The sequence below is a fragment of the Eleutherodactylus coqui genome, chromosome 1 (assembly GCF_035609145.1).
Source record: "Eleutherodactylus coqui strain aEleCoq1 chromosome 1, aEleCoq1.hap1, whole genome shotgun sequence".
Taxonomy (NCBI): Eukaryota; Metazoa; Chordata; class Amphibia; order Anura; family Eleutherodactylidae; genus Eleutherodactylus; species Eleutherodactylus coqui.
Window position 1 is genome coordinate 148,192,134 of NC_089837.1, and position 19,677 is coordinate 148,211,810.

At 42.1% G+C, this 19,677-nt stretch overlaps 1 protein-coding gene across 5 annotated transcripts in view; it reads left to right on the forward strand.

Moving 5' to 3' along the window:
- Positions 1-19,677, forward strand: part of ATP11B (ATPase phospholipid transporting 11B (putative)) — a 106,774-nt gene that overhangs the window by 38,937 nt on the left and 48,160 nt on the right. For all 5 annotated transcript variants that reach the window (XR_010792656.1, XR_010792655.1, XM_066601582.1 and 2 more), the window contains exons 12-19: positions 2,323-2,520; positions 7,653-7,811; positions 12,035-12,210; positions 13,744-13,812; positions 15,798-15,871; positions 16,668-16,771; positions 18,168-18,349; positions 18,540-18,743. Coding sequence is in view for 3 of the 5 variants with exons in the window: in XM_066601582.1 (XP_066457679.1) it covers positions 2,323-2,520; positions 7,653-7,811; positions 12,035-12,210; positions 13,744-13,812; positions 15,798-15,871; positions 16,668-16,771; positions 18,168-18,349; positions 18,540-18,743 (1,166 nt within the window). In the remaining 2 variants the exon portion in view is untranslated. The remainder of the gene's footprint in view (positions 1-2,322; positions 2,521-7,652; positions 7,812-12,034; positions 12,211-13,743; positions 13,813-15,797; positions 15,872-16,667; positions 16,772-18,167; positions 18,350-18,539; positions 18,744-19,677) is intronic.

A 19,677-nucleotide genomic window follows, 5' to 3' on the forward strand; every position in this document is an offset into this window, starting at 1 on the left:
TGCTGCTGGGGAATTGACCAGCAGGGGGGCAGGAGGAATGCCCCACTGCTTACAGCATGGCATTTAAAAGGTGCTGTCCAGAAGCACATTTTACATGTCCTGTTGTAAATTCTCGTTAGTCCCGGCGGGGATTAACGGAACCCTCGGAGCTTACTCTCATTAATACTCCATTTACATTGACAGATAATCGCTCAAAAGTCGCTCAAACGATAGTTTGAGTGACAGTTTTGAGCAGTCATCTTTGCATAGTCTATGCAGGCGGAGCGGGAAACCTCTGCTATTACTTGGCAAACAGTACAGCTGTTCTACATAAGCAAACGGCTGTATTGTTCGCGATTACAGCTTGCGTCCCGCTGAACTACCAGCGGGACACGGGCTGTAATAATCTTATCAGCGCTGCCGACTGTGATAACAGCCTGCACCGCTGATGAGAGTTCATTGCTCAATTCAAAAAAACTAGAATTGAACAATGAACAGCTCTTGCACGAAAACTGCACGATGTCCGTACATTTAGATGCAATGGTTATTGCTCAAAAGATGAGGGGGGAATTTTGAGCAAGAATCGTTGGGTCTAAATGGGCCTTAACAGGAGTTTACAGTTGGGACATTTAAAATGTTCTTCTGGGCAGTAGGTTTTAAATGTTCTGTGCAGGGAATAGATTCCCTGCAGCTTACAGCAGGAGTTTCCATAAACTTCTGCTCCCATAGGAGTCAATGGAAACTTCTGCACATCGTGCACCAAAGATAGGACAGGTCCTATCTTTTCGTGCAGCACTGACCTGCGATTCGGGCATTGTAGCCACGCATGTCCTATCTTAGATGTGCTAATTAACGCGTCTAACAATCGTCCATGAGATGTGATCAAGGCCGCTTTGTCGGTGGAAACGCGTTATCTGTAAAGTCTGGTGCCTGCTGTTTTAAAGAAGAGAAAGTATTTTCACACGTAAGAGCCGACACTTTGTATCACTGTACGTGCAAACTCGTAGGCTGTCGAAGGTGGCATCCCAGAAAGGAAGGACAAATCAACTTAAAAAAAAAAAGACAGAAGAGCTGCAGAGCAGGAAGGTCTGCCTTCTATGGACAGTAAGCTAAAACTGATCTGCTCAGTGCCTGCAAGAGGGGGGTATAGGAGGGACTGACACGCTTTGCTTAGTGTTGCCTCCCAGAGGCAGCAGGTATACCCAAAGTCTTCTGTGTCCCCAAATCATATGGACAAAAATGTGTTTTTTCTTGTGCCTTTTGAGCTAATGAAGGTGTAGACCTGTCACTGCAATATGCTGCCCTTGCATATGAAAGCATACTTGGTGACAAATCCAATTTTAAGTATAGAGGGCACTTTGAATTTGGAGGACCAAAGTGAAAGCAATAACGTCCCTGGTTTGTTAAATGACACTAGGATTTTACTGAAAACCTGCCTTCAGTTTCACTTAGACCTGTTAAAGTTGGTTATTTTGCAAATTACACAAAATTCTTAGTTGTATAGTTTCTTTAGATGACTTTTTCTACAACCGTACATGGCAGCCCCAGAAGCAGTTGTGTGATTGTTATAATCGTGTAAATGTTCAGCCTTAGGGCTCATGTCCACGGGGAAAAGAAGAATTAAAATCCGCAGCGGATTTTAACTCTTCTCCCGCGCGCGGATCCGCACCCCATAGGGATGCATTGACCACCCGCGGGTAGATAAATACCCGCGGATCGTCAATAAAAGTGATTTAAAAAAAAATGGAGCATGAAAAAATCTGGACCATGCTCCATTTTCATGCGGGTCTCCCGCGGGGACGGCTCCCGCGGGCTTCTATGGAAGCCGTCCGGATCCGCGGGAGACAAAAATCACATTTTACTTACCCGCTCCGGTTCTTCTCTTCGGCGCCGCGCTATCCTCTCTCAGCCGCGGCCGGATGATTTTTGCTTCGGCCCGGCGCATGCGCGGGGCACGTCACCGACGTCATCGTGCACATCCGCCGAGCCGAAGAATGAAGATCCGGCCGCGACGAGAGAAGATGACGCCGCCGCGAAGAGAAGAAACGGAGCGGATCGGAGGTGAGTTTATTGTCATTTATTCTCCTTTTCAGCGCTCATGTCCGCGGGGCAGGAGGGACCCGCTGCAGATTCTCCATGGAGCATCCGTAGCGGGCCCGATTTTCCCCGTGGACATGAGGCCTTATTCTTCAATTTTTCAAACCAACAGCTTTCACTGCATTGAAAAATTGTAATCTGGGAATGCAGCGCTTTAAGTTTTTTTTTTTTGTATCTGTTAATTACCTACAAATTAATGACTGTGTTTTTTTACTAATATATATATTTTTTTCTTTCTCTTTTTAGATTCTAAAATTCATTTCAGATTTCCTGGCATTTCTAGTGCTTTATAATTTTATCATCCCGATTTCACTTTATGTTACTGTGGAGATGCAGAAATTTCTTGGGTCGTTTTTCATTGGTTGGGACCTTGATCTGTATCATGAAGAAAGCAATCAGAGAGCACAGGTTAATACATCTGACCTGAATGAAGAGCTCGGACAGGTAAGGTTTGCTGGTGTGTAGCATATTCTTTAGCAAGTGTTGTTTGTTTTTGACTCCTCAGTGGTGAAAAAACGTAGTCACTCTTGTTTTCTTTTAAGTACATTGTTTTATTCTTCTATTTTCCTCAGTTTCCTTTTATTACTATTTTGTGTCTGTGTGAATGCCTGCTCCATGAATCAACTGTGTCTTCTGTAAAGTAGCTGATAATGTCCTCTCAGGCCCGCCAGCCTCAGAGCACTGTCAAGAGGATTAATCTATAATGGCACTGTTCCCACTAGCTGAACACACTTGTAATGCAGTAAAAGTCACAATGATTTTATGTCGACAGAAATTATAGTTCTAATGTGTACACAGCCTTCCATTTGACAACCACACTTTAAGGGGACCTTTGGGCAGCATGCACCTGAGACCGATATGCACAGTGACTGCATGAAAATTGAAGTTTGCCTGTTTGACTCTGGAATGGAGCTGTCAAGTCGAAGAAAAAGGCCACACCGAGTTTTCTCCACCCACAGTGACCACTCTCTTTCTGCTTATATGTAGGGTGTGAGCTGTCACTCTTCAAAAATGTGCTATTTTGACGCAACTCTCCAATGAGTCGTGAGACAGTGGGGTGAAATATCCAACTTCTCTTTTTAATGAATGGCTCTTTATTTATTTAAGAAGTTGGATATTTCATCCTCATGTCTCATGACCTTTTATTGAAAGAGTTGTGCCAAGATACCAGATTTTTGTTTCTGCCTTTTTAGTCCGCCCATTATTGGTGAGACTACAAGGCTGGTAGCACCTTCACAGTTTTCTTTCTATAACCCTCCTCAAGGCTGTTGGAGTCCTGGTCATACACTTTGGACTCAAGTGTCTGACACTTTTTGGTTTGCTCCACCCCCTTCCTTTCTTCTCCACTCTTCATGCTATGGGCAGAGAGAGACCAATGCGGCCCACCTCTTTGGCTCAAGAGTTGCATTCCTGAATCAAACAAGCAAACTTCAAAGTCTGTTTATTCTGAAACGCTGCAATGTTTCACAATAACATTTACATGCGGGCACTGTGCCTATCTATCCGGGGCAGCATGAACCCGATGGCAGGTTCCCTTTAGACTGAACTGCCTATTTGGTAGAGATTTCTTGTACCCAAATGTTTGTAGGTGTCTTCAGAGTGGCTTAGCTGATTGTATTGGCACCATACGCTGTATCACTAATAGGGTATACAAAAGGGTTGTGTTCCTGTGTTGATGTGAGCACGGTATGTTCAAACGCCATTCCAAAAAAAAGTTGGGACGCTGTGTAAAATGTAAAGAAGAAAAGAATACAATGATTTGGAAGTGTCCTATAACCATATGTTCACAATAGAACATGGAACCTGAAACCTATCAGAAGGTCAAAGTGAGAGGTTTTTTAAATTTAATTTAAACAAAAAACATTAACTTCTTTAGAAATTGATGGCAGAAACACACCTTAAAAAAGTTGGGACAGGGCCGTGTCTAACATTGTGTAACATCTCATCTTTTCTTTTTTCAATGGTCTGTAAACATCTAGAAAGTGAAGAGAACTATTGCTGGAGTTTGGAGAGAGGAATGCTGTCCCATTCTTCTCTGATGTAGGATACTGTAGTCATGCTGCTGTGATTGATGCAGTATGTAGTTTAGCATTGTCTTGCTGAAATATACAAGACCTTCCCTGAAAGAGAGGTTGTCTCTATGGGGGTGCATATGTTTTAAAACCTCTACATGCTGCTCAGCATTGATAATCCCTTTCAAGATATATAAGCTGCTCAGGCCATAGACACTAATGCACCCCATATCATCAGAGATGCAGGCTTTTGAACTGCGTTCTGATAACAAGCTGGATGGGTCCCTCTTCTCTTGAGTCCACAGGACAGTGTCCGTGGTTTCCAAAAAAAATTTGAGACTTATTTGTTCTGACCACAGAACAGTTTTCTATTTTGCCTTAATTCATTTAAATGAGCTTTGGCCCAAAGAAGATACCGGTGTTTCTGGATTGTGTTGATGGCTCCTCCTTTTTTTCTATGATACAGCTATAACTTGGATTTGTGGATTTTACGGCGAACTGTGTCCACAGACAATGATTTCTGGAAGTATTCCTGAGCCCATGCAGTGATTTGCATTACAGAATCATGCCTGTTTTTTAAAGCAGTGATGCCTGAGGGCCTGTAGATCTTGACCATCCAATATTTACAGCCAGCCTTGTCCCTTGTGTACATGAATTTTTCCTGATTCTCTGAGTCTTTTATATACCGTAGCTTGTGGGATATTCAAAGTTGTCGCAATCTTATATTGAGGGAAATTTTTCTGAAATTGTTCACCAATCTGTAAAAAACTGTCTAAAGATGGGTGAACTTCTGACTATCTTTGCTCCTGAGACACTCTGACTCTCTAATATGCACTTTTTACATACAGTCATGTGACTTAGTAGAAAATTGACCCTCCAGCTGTCTTTTTTTTCACTACTTCCACTTTTCCAGCTTTTTGTTAACCATCTCAACTTTCTTGAGATGTGTTGCTGCCATCAATTTCTAAAGGAGTTAATTAGAGATGAGCGAGCACCAAAATGCTCGGGAGCTCGTTACTCGAGTCGAACTTTCAGTGATGCTCGAGAGTTCGTTTCGAGTAACGAACCCCATTGAAGTCAATGGGCGACTCGAGCATTTTTGTATATGACTGGTGCTCCGCTAAGGTTTTCATTTGTGAAAATCTTAGCAAATCACCAAAGTCATGTAAAAAACACAGAAATGGATATTGCAGGCGAGGAGCAACATGCAGGGCTGCATTTCGGGCTCCGAGGTCTCACTATTAAGCCACAATAGTGGCAAGAGTGAGACCCCCCCCGCCCCCCCCACTGTCAGCATAACGATCGTTCTCCTCTGCCACAGCTGTAACAGCTGTGGCAGAGAAGAACGATGTTAGCCCACTGCATCGGGATGAATTTTCGGGAAGGGCTTAAAAATATAAGCCCTTACCTGAAAAAGAAAGATTTTAGTGTAAAAAAAGAATAAAAATGCAGGCATTCTCTTCAATGGAGCCGCTGCTGCTGCCGGCGACTCCATTGAAGACAATGGTCCGCTGGCACACCTGAATTCTTTTTCAGGGAAGGGCTTTACATATAAGCCATTCCCTGGAAATGAATTAAAAGTGATTTAAAAAACAAAAAAAAAATAGATACTCACCTCCCTTCAGCTGCGGGGGCACAGCTGCATCTTCTCCTGCTGTCCCCTGCACTGTGGTGCTGAACTGCTGTCATTCAGCTGAGAGCTGCGCTGAGCCAATCAGAGGCAACACTCACTCACCCATTCATGAATTCATGAATGGGTGTGAGTGAGATCTGCCTCTGATTGGCTCAGCGCTGAGCCAATCAGGGGCATGCCTGACTCACACCCCCTTCACACCCACTGCAGGCCGGCTGCGCTGAACTCCGTCTGCCGGGACAAGGTGAGTATATATATTTTTTTTATTTTTACACCTTTCTGGATGAATTGCAGGGATGGGCTTATATATTTAAGCCCTTCCCGACAATTCATCCTGCGATCGCCGGCAGCCCATGGCTTTCAATGGAGCCGGCTGTATTGCCGGCTCCATTGAATTCAATGGTCAGTGCTCGTTTAATCGAGACGAGTACCGCGTGGTGCTCGTCTCGAGTAACGAGCATCTCGAGCACCCTAATACTCGAACGAGCATCAAGCTCGGACGAGTATGCTCGCTCATCTCTAGAGTTAATTTTTTTTAATAAAATGAAAAAATGTCTCCCTTTCACCTTCCGATATTTTTTTTTTCCTACTGTGAATAAAATATTATTATGACATTTCCAAATCATTGTGTATTTTTATTCTTTCACATTTATTTACAGTTTACACAACGTCTCAACTTTTTTGGAATTGGGGACGTACTTGCACTTTAATAGCAGTTTGGTCAAGTGGTGCAGATAACTACAGGAATTCCTATATTTCTTTAGTCCCCACCCGTGAGATACAGTACGTCAGATTGTCTTTTATGCACCCCCATCTGCATAATTGAATAGTGGTTTGCCAAATGTAAACATTTTGTATGCTTCTTGGTACTGTACACGGTTTTAGACCTCTATATATAATATCTAATCTTTTGTAGATATTTTATGTGCATATCTGCACTAGACTAGTGATAGTAGATTTTTCTAAACTATAATCATAACTTACACTGTACATTTCTCTGTGATTAATTTGTAAGTTAATAATAAAAACATTCTCTAAGCTTTGTTCACATTTCCTTTCTTCTTTTCCATTATGGAGAAGAACGAAAAGAAATCGGCATGCTGGATCGACTAAAACTAGAAGTACCTGACGGAACGCATTGATTTTGCTGCCGTCCAGTTTCCGTCATTGTAATGTTCTGTTTTTTCCCCACCACATTTATGACTGAAATCACAAACAGAAGTGTGAAGAGAGCCTTGATAAAGTTGTTGTAAATGAAATTAAAAAAAAAAGAAGCAAAAATGTAACAACTGGTTGGTGATACTGTTGTGGCTACAATGCGTAAGGACCTAAAGCAGAATAAGGAATATCTTTGGAATGCTATACATTTACACATACAGATTGTCTTGCATTTTTTTTGTTGTTGTTGTTTTTCCCACAAGTTTCCGTTCTATTTGGAGTACAGAATAAGAGTTGGCTATGCTATTCTGTACTCCCAAATAAAACTAGACACCATAGTGGTGTCAGTTTCACTAACGACAGTGAAAGGTTTCATTTCTTTCCTTCATGGGTTCCGTCGTTGTACTGTTTTCTGCACCTGTGACGGAACCCCCTGACGTAATTACACAAGTGACTGAAAAGCGCAGTGTGAATGCTTCCTTATTTTTCAGATTTTTTAATTTCTGAAAATGAGTGGGTCTGTGCCTCCACAAGCCTCCAACTCCATCAGAAGAATGACCTAACAGCAGTTAGTGGCTGCTACTGGTCGCTCATCAAACTTGATGCAAACCTTTTTGTGTGTCCCATTCTAGTTAAACCCATCTACGTAATAATACTTCTAGAGATTAGTTGCTTCCTGTCATACAGGTGTCGGTGCTTTTTCATTCACTGTTTTTACTCTAAGTGCAGAAAGCTTTATAATGTTACTGAAGATCTTTCTTCTCCTCTCACAGGTAGAATATGTATTTACAGACAAAACGGGCACATTGACAGAAAATGAAATGCAATTTAGAGAATGTTCAGTAAATGGAGTTAAATACCAAGAGATCAATGGGAAACTTGTTCCAGAAGGAGTGACAATAGATTATGTTGATGGAGCCCCTACAAGCTTGGTAAGGCAAGGATGTTAAAGATTATGCAGTAGACTTTCTCAGTACTATGTAGACCAGTGTCAGCTCTTGGCCTGCGATAGTGAATCGCAATAGCAATTGGTACTTAAGCTGTATTGAGGTAATAGTAGTTGGGGTTCTGTTGATTGTTTGGTGCTAAAGTGCCTGACAGTCGTCCCAGCTATAATAACTCCTTTGCTCTCACACAAGAGCAGTAATCGCTCATATTTTTAGTTGCAGACATTTTCTGCACAAAATATGCAATATGTGAATATACCCCTACTGGTATTTATGGAATATATTGAAAGTCTTAACTTCTTCCGAAACTGCACTTGGCACTGTATTATTATGGCACTGTTGTGGTATGGGCTTAGAAGCTGTGCTCACACAATTACTTGCAGGTGATATCTGTCATTGTACAGCTGGCACCCCACATTTACTGCTAAGATTGGAGAGAACGCCTTTTCTGGCCGCTTAATTCTACAGTGACGACTGGGTTATCTGAAGGGTTAACAGAGGAAGGGGGCTCTCTGTCAGCCAATCGGCCTTTTGTGATAGAAACCGAAGGCCTAATAATGGCCTCTGGGTCTGCCATAAATGGTTATCATGTCATTTTTTACTGTACAGTGAAAGTCCTTAAAAAAAGACAGAATTGATGTTTTTTCATCTGTTTCCTCAAAGGAAATTGTAAAAATATACAGTATAAGATAGGCTCCAAAACAGTACCAATAAAACCGCCTGCACACAGGTGGGTCAGACCCCGCATGCGGGATCTCACAGTGGGATCTGACCCGGTGCCCGGCAGGTGACCACAGCATACCTCTCTGGCGTCTTCTCTACTCTGCTGTGAATGTGCCGGCGCACATGCGCAGTAGAGATGACGTCGCTATGGCGATGACATGGCTCCTGCGACCATTCTGCAATAATGATCGCAGACTGGCTGGGAAACGGACGGCTGCCATTGACTTAAATGGTAAACGGCCATGCGTAGCCTGCACAAAATCACAGCATGCCGCAATTTTATTTCCTGCGAGCGAAACATCGCAATCGCTTTCCCCTCGTGGACAGGAAATCGTGTGTTGTCATAGCATGCTATGGGCGGGATTTGCTGCAGAATCCAGAGGCGGATGCCGACTCTGGAATCTGCAGTGCAAATCCGCTCTTGTGCAGGCGGCTTATGAACTACAGCTCTACCTGCAACAAACAAGCCCTCTTATGTTTAAGTCAATGGAAGTTATGGCTTTTGAAAACTGGTGGTGAAAATGTCCAAAAATGGTAATATCCTAAAGTATCAAAATAGGCCATGTCCTTAACCCCTTAGTGACCAAGCCTGTTTGCGCCTTAATGACCAGACCAAATTTTGGAAATCTGACGTGTCACTTTGACATAGCATAACTCCGTAAAGGTTTTGCATATCCAAGTGATTCTGACATTGTTTTTTCACCACATGTTGTACTTCATTTAGGTGGTGAAAATAGTCCGATAGAATTTGTGTATATTTATTAAAAGCACCAAAATTGGGAACATTTTGAGAAAATTTTCATTTTTTCACATTTTCAACTGCGATATCACAAATATGTGCAAACATACTGTACAAATTTTTGCTAAGATATATATTTCCATCTGTTTACTTTATTCTGGGTGCACATTAGAAAAAATTCAGTTTTTTTTAACCATTTAAGAGACGTGCAAATTTAACATTGATTTTCAACATTTTGAGGAACACTTTGTTTTTCGGCACCAAGCCAAGATTACAAAGGCTTATGGGAGTCAGAATGATAGATAACCCCACAAATGACCCCATTTTAAAAACTACACCCCTTATAATGTATTCACTGAGGGGGATCGTGTTTTTTTACCCCACAGATTTCTTTCAGGAATTAATGCAATTTAGAGGAGGAAAAAATAAAATTTCATGTTTTTGCAAATATGCCATTTAAAAGATGGGTTTTTTTTTCTATAATGCACATGAAAATGCGTATTTGCACCCAAAATGGATACCCCTGTTTGTCCTGTGTTCAGAAACATACCCATTGTAGCCCTAATATTCTGTCCATATGCACAACGGGGCCCAAACCGAAAAGAGCAGATGGTGACTTTCAGAACAGTCGTATTGCTTGAAGGCGATTTTAGCCCCATTGCCCAATTGTAGAGCCCTTGATGGACCAAAACGATATAGAACCCCCACAAATGACCCCATTTTGAAAACTAGACCTCTAAATGAATACATCTAGGGGTGTACTGCGCATTTTAACCCCACGGTTTTTGAATGAATCTAAGCAAAGCAGAAGGAAAAAATCACGATTTTCATTTTTTTGGCAATCATGTCACATTTAAACCCGTTTTTTTTTGTACAGCATACATATGAATGAAGACTTGTACCACAAAATAGATACCCCTGTTTGTCCTGTGTTCAGAAACATACCCATTGTGGCCCTAAAATTAGGTCTGTATTCACAACTGGGCCCAAAACGAAAGGAGCAGCTGGTGGCTTTTAGAACAGACATTTTGCGTGAAGGCGTTTTAGGCCCCATTGCCTACTTGTAGAGCCCTTGAGTGGCCAAAACGACAGAGGACCCCCAGAATGACCCCATTTTGAAAACTAGACCACTTAACGCATACTTCTAGGGGTGTACTGTATATTTTAACCCCACAGTTTTTGAATGAATCTGAGCAAAGCAGATGGAAAAAATTACGATTTTAATTTTTTTGGCAATTGTGTCATTTTAAAAACATTTTTTTTTTGTATAGCGTACATAAGAATGAGAAAGTTCACCCCAAAATGGATCCTCCCGTTTTCAGAGACATGCCCATTGTGGCCTTAATATTATGTCTGTATGCACAAGGGGACTCAAAAGGAAAGGTGCATCAAATTTCAACTGTGTCTTAAATTTTACGTAATCGCCTTTATCGATTGGATAACGGCGATCACGTGACCGGAAACCACTCACTGCGGCCCTCGGTCACTGCTCCAGGCTCTTGGCTACATTTAGTAGCCAGGAGCAAGGAGACTTTGAATTTCCAGGGCCCTCAACAGCTTTTGCGCTTGTGTCCGCCATTTTGCTAATGGGCACATGCGCCAAAGTTGGGGAAAGGTCCGTGGATAAAGATCCCGTTGGGGGACATCACCAGAGGCCTTAGGTAAGTAATTTCACCTCCCCTCACAAATCTGATCTGTGATTAGAGGTGTGAAATTTTCACTTCTTTTACTTTTACGTGATCACCGGTTTCAATTGGAAAACGGTGATCACGTGACCAGGAACCGCGTTTTGTGGGCCCCGGTGAAATCTCCAGGCTCTCGGCTACATTTGGTAGCCAGGAGCAGGGAGATTTTAAATTACCCTGGAAATCTGTGCCTTTTGCACATGCGTCCGCCATCTGGGCGGCGGGCACGTGCGCAGAAGCTGTGGTGAAGTCCACGGATAAATGCGGTGCCTTAGGTACGCTATTTGATCTCCCCTCACGGATATTACCCGTGAGGAGAGATGAAACAAAACTTTTTTTTTTTTCCTTTTTGTAACTTTTTAAAAACTTTTTTTTACTTTACATGATCGCTGCTATCCATTGGATAGCAGCGATCATCTGACCGGGAACCGCATACAGCGGCTCCCGGTGACATCCCTCTGCTCTCGGCTACACATGGGAGCCGGGAGCAGAAGGATTTTTAAGTTTCCCAGACCGGATGACGTCTGGCGCGCATGCGCAGAAGGCGCCGACGGGACCTGGAGGCTGGGACATTGCCGATCATCGCGGCGAAGGCGGGTGAGTACTTTCAGCTGCCCCGATGGATCCGATCCATCGGGGCAGCTGAATCTTTCACTTTTTTAAACTTTTTACTAACTTTTATATGATCGCCGGCATTCGGTAAATGCCGGCGATCATGTGACCGGGGGAGGGGACCCGCGGCCCGGAATGGCAGCTCCAGATTGCCGGCTACCTCCTGGAGCCGTCAGCATGGAGCTGCCACGTCCTCAGCTTGCAGGGCCTTAATCCCTGCAGGAAACATATTTCTACGTCCTCAGGGAATAAGGCCCAGCAAGTGAGGACGTAAAAAGTCTATGGGCCGGTCGTTAAGGGGTTAAGGGATTAGTTGACTGTAAGGTGAGGTTTCACTTCTATGCTTGCCTTTTGAGAGTTCAGTTGTGAGCACTTTCTATATGCAGTTGTGCACCTAAAATACACATCTATAAATGTATAACACATATATATATTTTTACATTTATCAGAGTTTAGAAGAAGAACTCTTCTTCAAAGCAGTCTCCCTGTGCCACACAGTACAAATAAGTTATGACCAGCCAGATGGTTTTGTTGATGGCCTACGGTTCTCCAATGGAATTTCCTCACAGCTGGAGTACTATGCCTCTTCACCTGATGAAAAAGCATTGGTTGAAGCTTCCAGTAGGTGAGTGCCAGCCAGGAGTGTAACTAGAAACGTCTGGGCACCATGCCAAACTTTTACATGTGCCCCCTTTTCCTTCTCACTGCAAGTTTAGGTTGCAGCAAGGTACCTACAAGTGTAATGTGGATTTTAAAGGGGTTGTTAGAGTATTAATATTTAAGTGACTGGGCATGATATAAAATGACACCTCACAGAAACGGCAGAGTTACTTCAGTAAAGACTTCGCTGCCAGCATAGACCGGAAGTCAGTTGACCTCTGAAGCCAATCGGAGGCTGCAGTGACACTACCCATTCCATATCATCTTATTCCACCGTTGCCATGGAATAAGGCCTCATGTCCACGAGGGAAAAGATGATTTAAAATCCACAGCGTTTTTTCCCGCACGCGGATCTGCGCCCCGTAGGGATGCATTGGACACCCGCAGGTAGTTAAATACCTGCGGATGTCATTTTTCCCTTCAGGCGCGGATCCGCGTGCGGGAAAAAAACCGCGACATGCTCCATTTTAGTGCGGGTCTCCCGCAGGCTTCTACTGAAACCTATGGAAGCCGTTCGGATCCGCAGAACATCCGTACCAGAATTAAAACTCGCCTGTCCGGACGCTGCGGATCTTCCCTCCGTCGCAGCTGGATCTTCTTTCTTCAGCCCGGTGGATGTGCCGAAGAAAGACGATCCGGCCGCGACGGAGGGAAGATCCGCAGCGTCCAGACAGGTGAGTTTATTCTTATTTTCAGCCTCATGTTCCCGGGAAAGGAGGGACCCGCTGCGGGATTCTCCATGAAGAATTCGCGGCGGGCCATGAGGCCTAACTAGTGTTTGTGTCTTCCAGATTTTTCTTTTTATTTCGCTCTTGTGTTTGTGAAGAATACAAGGGCTTTTAAATTGTCCATTTTTAAAATCTGTGATGTTGGGCTGTCAATCAAGTGTGACGCTGTGCATTGAGACTGAGCAGTGGGAACCGCTATGTTGATCCTCTGACAGCTCCTCTTTGAACAGTTTTACTTTTTAGACTGTGGGTGTGTTTTGTGTACTTGGTAATACTTGCAATATATATTTATTTGGTGGCGATGATCAACCTAAATTACTACATATTACAGATGTAAAACTAAATTACTACGTTAATCATTACTTCTGGAAGATTTAGGCATTTTACAATCTCTAAATTGGACTCGAGTTTTTTTTCTTTTTTTACAAGCATTGCTTCTAGAAGAGAATACCTATATAATCACAGCACGTCATGTAACGGAACTGTAGAGAATCTACGAGGCTTGACTAGTAAAGTGCGTTAGTTATCCTAGCACGCCTTCTCTATATACCTAGCCCAGAAGCTATTACAAAGCAGTGGCTACATAAATAACTTATGTTCGGCGCATTAAACAAATGGCACACATTGAACACCCATTTGGTGATCCCTGCATCTGTATGTGCTGCCAGACAGGCTTTGCGCACAGTTCTCTGTTTTGGTTAATAAAGCTATTAAATGCTTTTTCAGTATCTATTTGTAATACAAATGACTTTTTTCACTTTTGATCATAGAATGGGTGTTTCGTTTGCCGGTACCAGTGGGGAAATTATGGAAATCAAAATCCTTGGCAAACTGGAAAGGTAACACTTTTTTTTATATTCAGTTCTACGGTAGTTGTATTAAGAGAAAAATGTGGTAGCTGTGTGAGACAGAATTTTGTATCTTTCTATGTTGAGATATTCCCCTCATCCTTCTTCCCATTTTACTATTGAGAGCATTGCAGTAACAGAACAGGTCTTAACCCATTAAGAACCAGGCTGTTTTGCCCATGTGGGGGTTTACTGCCCTATTTTGTGTCCTTTAGCTGCCAAAATTATTTTTGTTGTTTTTTTTTCTGTGACCTATAGGGCGTTTTTTTTTTTATACATTTTTTATTTATTTATTTAGTATCTTTTCACTGCCTTTTTTGTCAGTTTTTTTTAGTTTCACTGGGGGTAAAAAGATATATATATATATATATATATATATATATATATATATATATATATATATATATATATATATATATATATATATATATATATATATATATATATATTTTTTTTTATTTATTTTTTTAAATATTTCTAGTTACTTTATTTTAGCGTAAGTGGGACAATGTTGTGGGGACATTCCTGTAACCCCCTTGTGTGTGCGGCCAAGCATTATCCTGCTGGAAGATGCCTCTTGGAAGCCGCCATGAAAGGAACGCATGTGGGATGTCCTGAGCATATCGCTGAGCTGTCATTGTCCCTCATACCACTACTGAGGGTGACCAACTGTCATATATGATAGTCCCTCAGACCATTACACTAGCAGGGGGCTGTCATCCGTGTCGTAACTAAACCTGTATTCGTTGATGAAGATGTCCGGGTTCCACTCAGTAGCAGTCCAGTTTCATTGTTCATCACATTACTGCAAACAGAGGAGAAGTTGGGTGTCAAAGGCAGTACATGTATTGTGTGCCATTACACCAAATATCCTTCAGCCAAACACCTGGAAACGGTTCTGACAGACACAGGGATCTGTAACAATGGGGCCACTGGTCTCTGAATGGTACACAACAAACAGTTGCTTGTTGGACAATCAGGCGATCCTCTCTACTGGGAGTCTGTCAAGGATGTCCTGGACCATCAAGCCTTGCGTGTCCTCACACATCCACTGGTCCCAACACCTCCTTACATTCTGCTCAGAATGGACCAAGTGAATGGTCGATGAAACCATCCAGCTTCTCACATTCCAGTAATGTGGCTCCCTTTCAAACTGTTCACTGGACGAAATCTCTTTAATTGTATCGTAGAGGCATCTAGTGGAAGCACTTTTAGGGCATCAGGTGACAAGACTGTTCATCTAATCACACCACAACTCTAATCATTTGTATATCTGCCTGAGATGGAACTGCATGCTGACAACTCTCCCTAGGCGCTTGTTGTGTTTTTTTTTTTTTTTTTTTTTTTTTAAAGCAAAGAATGTATTTTTAATATATAAAGATTAAATTAATTTCTCCTGGGGGGAAAAAAACCCTTTTTGGAACTAGCCCATATGTTCCATAACATACACGTACAGTGTTGGCAAGATATAGTACAGTGCCCATATAGCTGACACCCAGCTATAAGGCTGGAATCCTAGTTAACTTGAGATGACAGCAGAACATTTTCAGTTTTCTTTTTTTAAGGTAGTACTACATAGGAAAACAAATAATATAATATACATTTGACATCTCTGCAATCCTACTCCCAAAATAAAAATAACATGTCATTTTTAATGCACCATGAAAGCTATAAAAATACACCCCCACCTCGAAAAAGGTGCACTTTGTGGTGTTTTTTTCCCTATTTTACTCCACTTAGAATTTTTTTTTACAGTTTTCTATTATATTATTATATGACACTTTAAATGACACCACTGAATAAGTTATGTTTTGGTTTTTTTTAAGTGGGAATGGGAAAATCCTGAGGATAGGTCATTAATGCTATAGGTCGTGGTGTGATTTGAAAAGATGTTAGAAGTTAGATAAAATTAAGCCATACAATGTGAAATATTCTTTTGTCCTGTTTTAAAAAGTAATTATTTGTATGACTTTAAGGTACAAGCTTCTTCATGTGTTGGAGTTTGATGCAAATCGACGTAGGATGAGTGTCCTTGTTGAAAGTCCTTTGGGTAAGTTTACACACAGACCTTAAAGGTTATGGTCACCTTTAACATGGGGTAAAAATGTACATGTGTTAGTGGTTACCTGCAGTTTAAAAACATTAAAAAAAAAAAAAAAAGTTTCCCTAACTTTCAGACTGCAATCTCCATTCCTTTATTCATTTTCAGGCCCACAACCCCTTCCAATATGCAGTTTGCAACCTGCTGCTAGTTTCAGACTTTTCTCATGTGGATGTGTCCCTCCCAGCAGTAGGTGCTGTAGCCCATGAGGGATCTCCTTTTCCCTGTGCCAACACAAACGCTGATGCTGCCTGTGAGTGTGTGTCTCTTTGTGTGTGATATCTCCTCTCTACGCTGATGCTTCCTATGTGTTTTACCCCCTCCCTCTGCAGAATCTGCTTCAGGTCATAGGCTGTGTGATATTTCTCCCTCTACCTGCAGACTCTGGGTTCTTTTTTCCATATCTAACTGTTTACTTTGCTGTGTTCATCCTCCACCCCTCCCTGTTGGTATTTCTAACACTAAGAGCAGGAGAGCGTTTGAGGTCAGCCCTGAGCTGAAAGCCAGGAGTAGTGTGTTGTCAGAGGCAGCAGCACAGCCAGCTATTTGCAAGAGTTATACAGACTCTACAGCAGCAAAATGGTAGGAAATTTTTAAAGAAAACTGTTTAGAAAGTTACTCTTTATTTTGTATATAGGAAACACACGAATAACCCGAAAATCAATGCAGATGTGTCCAAAGCCTTTTAAGAATAGCAGTGTTTTTTCCTTCTCTATGAGCATTTATGTACTTAATTTGTTTCCAGGGGAAAAGATACTTTTCACCAAAGGAGCTGAGTCTGCTATCCTTCCAAATTCCAAAAGTGGGGAAATAGATAGAACAAGACTGCATGTAGATGAATTTGCCATAGTAAGTTTTTTTTTTTCCATTATTATTTCTGGCATAAATGTTATCTTGCCATTAGCAATCAATTAATATTTTATTTGGCCTAAAAATAGAACTCAGCCACTTGGCATAGGTTCACGTAAAATGTCCAGCAAATGGCTATGAACCCCTTCTCATAATGGAGCTCCCCTTAGTAGTTATAGTGTTGCTGCCGTCCCCTTTGCTGTTAAAAAACTACAGGTCTGTACTTCCAGAAGCCAAATCTTCACACACCATGTGCGGTTTAGCTACTGGTACTTGGCGCGCTGAAAGAATGCCCTAGACACATAGTCTGAGTCTGGTGTATTTACGAGGAGAGCACTCCTCCCCTCCCAACTACCAGACTCATAAACTATCTGTTTGGGGTATTGTATATGGACCATAAGCTGTAACATGCTGCTCTTACATCAGGCAGTATATTAAAGTGATCCTCCAGTTTTGGGACAGGATTCTGCTGTTACAGGACTGGCGAGGTAGGGGGTTATATATTACCTGCAGTTATTCTTCTCTGCCGTCCCTCTGATTCACCGATTATGGGTCCCATTCTTGTCTATCAAAGATGGCTACTGCAATCCTCAGACTACCTAATACTCAGTGTATTGGCAGTGTTGGACTACTAATGCACTGTACCTGCTCTCTGGCCAGAGCTGCTCATGTGATCAGCACTGGCTAATCCGAGAGCAGTGCACAGTATACATTGGGTAGTTAAAAAAAAAACGCTGCAGCTATCTTGGCCAGTTAAAAATGGAGCCCAGAAGTGGCGAACTGGAGGTGCGGCAAAGGAGAATAACTGCAAATACACCCTCCACCCCCCTCTTATCCCGAAACTGGAGAATCGCTTCAGTTGACAGATCCATCTGAGGGGAAGGAACAATACTTCCATTTTTTCAAGTCGTGATGGTAATTGGTTCTGTTCAGCTCTGCTTTAAAGACCTCTTTTAGCATTACAGCTTCCTTTACCATGCAGACATTGGGGCTTTATTAGTCAATCTGTTACAAGGAAAGTGACTCCAGTATGTCAGAAAATATGTCATTTTAATATTCCATTATGCCAGGCATTTGTGCCAAAAATATTGTAGATGCCACCACTTTTAGCATAGTCAAACCGACCATCTTGACGCATGTCCAGCATTTTGATACTTTTGCATATATTCTTGCACATTACTATGCATTTATATTTGTATGTAAATTATACTAGTTCTTTTGGTAATTTAGTCAAAACACCAATGACATTTTGGGCCTAACATATCTCATTTCGTCGAGTCCAGTATTGAAACAATTATACAGCAAGTTATGTATTTTTTTATATTTTGTGTTTTTGCCGTTCTTCCGTCATACTTTAAAATGTTCTGCTGATCCCACGTGTACATTCTTCTTCTAGAAAGGGCTTCGAACATTGTGTGTGGCCTATAGGAAATTCACAGCTCAAGAGTATCAAGAAATAGACCAGCGTCTGCATGAAGCCCGAACTGCATTACAGCAAAGGGAAGAACGACTGGCTGACGTATTTAACCAAATTGAAAGAGACCTGGAGATACTGGGAGCAACTGGTGTCGAAGACAAGTAAGAAGCCCATTTCCAAAGAGCATCTAACTCAATAGAGTTTACGGTGTATGTTGTGTGGCCAAAATTCTTGAGTACTTTTATATATTGTATGGCAGAAAAGTCCCTTTTATTTTCTCTACAATTTGTGTTGTTGTTTTTTTTTTTTATGTATGTATGCAAAGTTAAACATCTCTGGAATCTGATTTAGGCTCCAGGATAGGGTCCAGGAAACAATTGAGGCCCTCCGGTTGGCAGGAATAAAAGTGTGGGTGCTCACGGGAGACAAACATGAGACAGCTGTCAGCGTCAGCTTATCCTGTGGACATTTCCACAGAACTATGAATATTCTTGAACTTGTTCAACAAAAATCAGACAGAGACTGTGCGGAGCAGCTACGACAGCTTGATAGGCGGTAAGTGGAAAAAACTGCATTTGGAATGCAGTTCCTCAATGTCTAAATAAAGAATTCCTTTGTACAGTAAAACTGAGATCAAGGTTAAAAGCGTTGGACAAATTCATTAGTAGCTACCCTGAGTAAAGCAAAAAAAAGTTGCTCTAAGTTAGTCTGTAATCTGTTTTCAGCCCCCTGATATGCAGTTTTCAACCTGCTCCTAATTTCAGACTTTTTCTTGTGTGTGCCTTTTTTCCAGTAATATATGCTGGATGTGCTCAATTCAATCCTAGATTGTAGAATGATAGAATGGTAGAGTTGCAAGGGACCTGCAGGGTCATTTGATCCAACCCCCTGCTCAGTGCAGGATCACTAAATCATGCTGGACAGATGTCTGTCCAGCCTTTGTTTAAACACTTCCATTGAATGAGAACTCCCCACCTCCCATGGTAACCTGTTCCACTCATTGATCACCCTCACTGTCAGAAAGTTTTTTGTTTTTTTTCTAATATCTAATTTGTGTCTCCTTGCAGTTTCATCCCATTGCACCTAATAGGAATTAGGTGTGTCCATAATACTGCTGATTTTCACTAGCTTTCATAGGCTGTGCTAGCAGGACTTCATCCCCCTACACTGATTTCTTCTTCCCCATTGTGCTGACAGCCACTGATGCCAAGGAGTGTCCCAAAATGTCCTCTTAGCTCTATGCTTATCCACAGCCTATGTAATTCTCTTCCATCACACTGGCTTGTAGGTGCTTTTTTCCCTCTCTACAGCCGGTGTGGTCTGTCCTCCCTCATACCCTGGATGCTTTCCCTCTTCTCCGCATTGGTCTGCCTTGTACATCACCCCCCTTCGCTGCTATCTCTGACACTGAGAGAAGAAATGAAGTAGCAAGGAGAACCAGCAGTAGTGCTCTGTTGGATCCATGGCAGATTCAGCAGGGCAGACAACT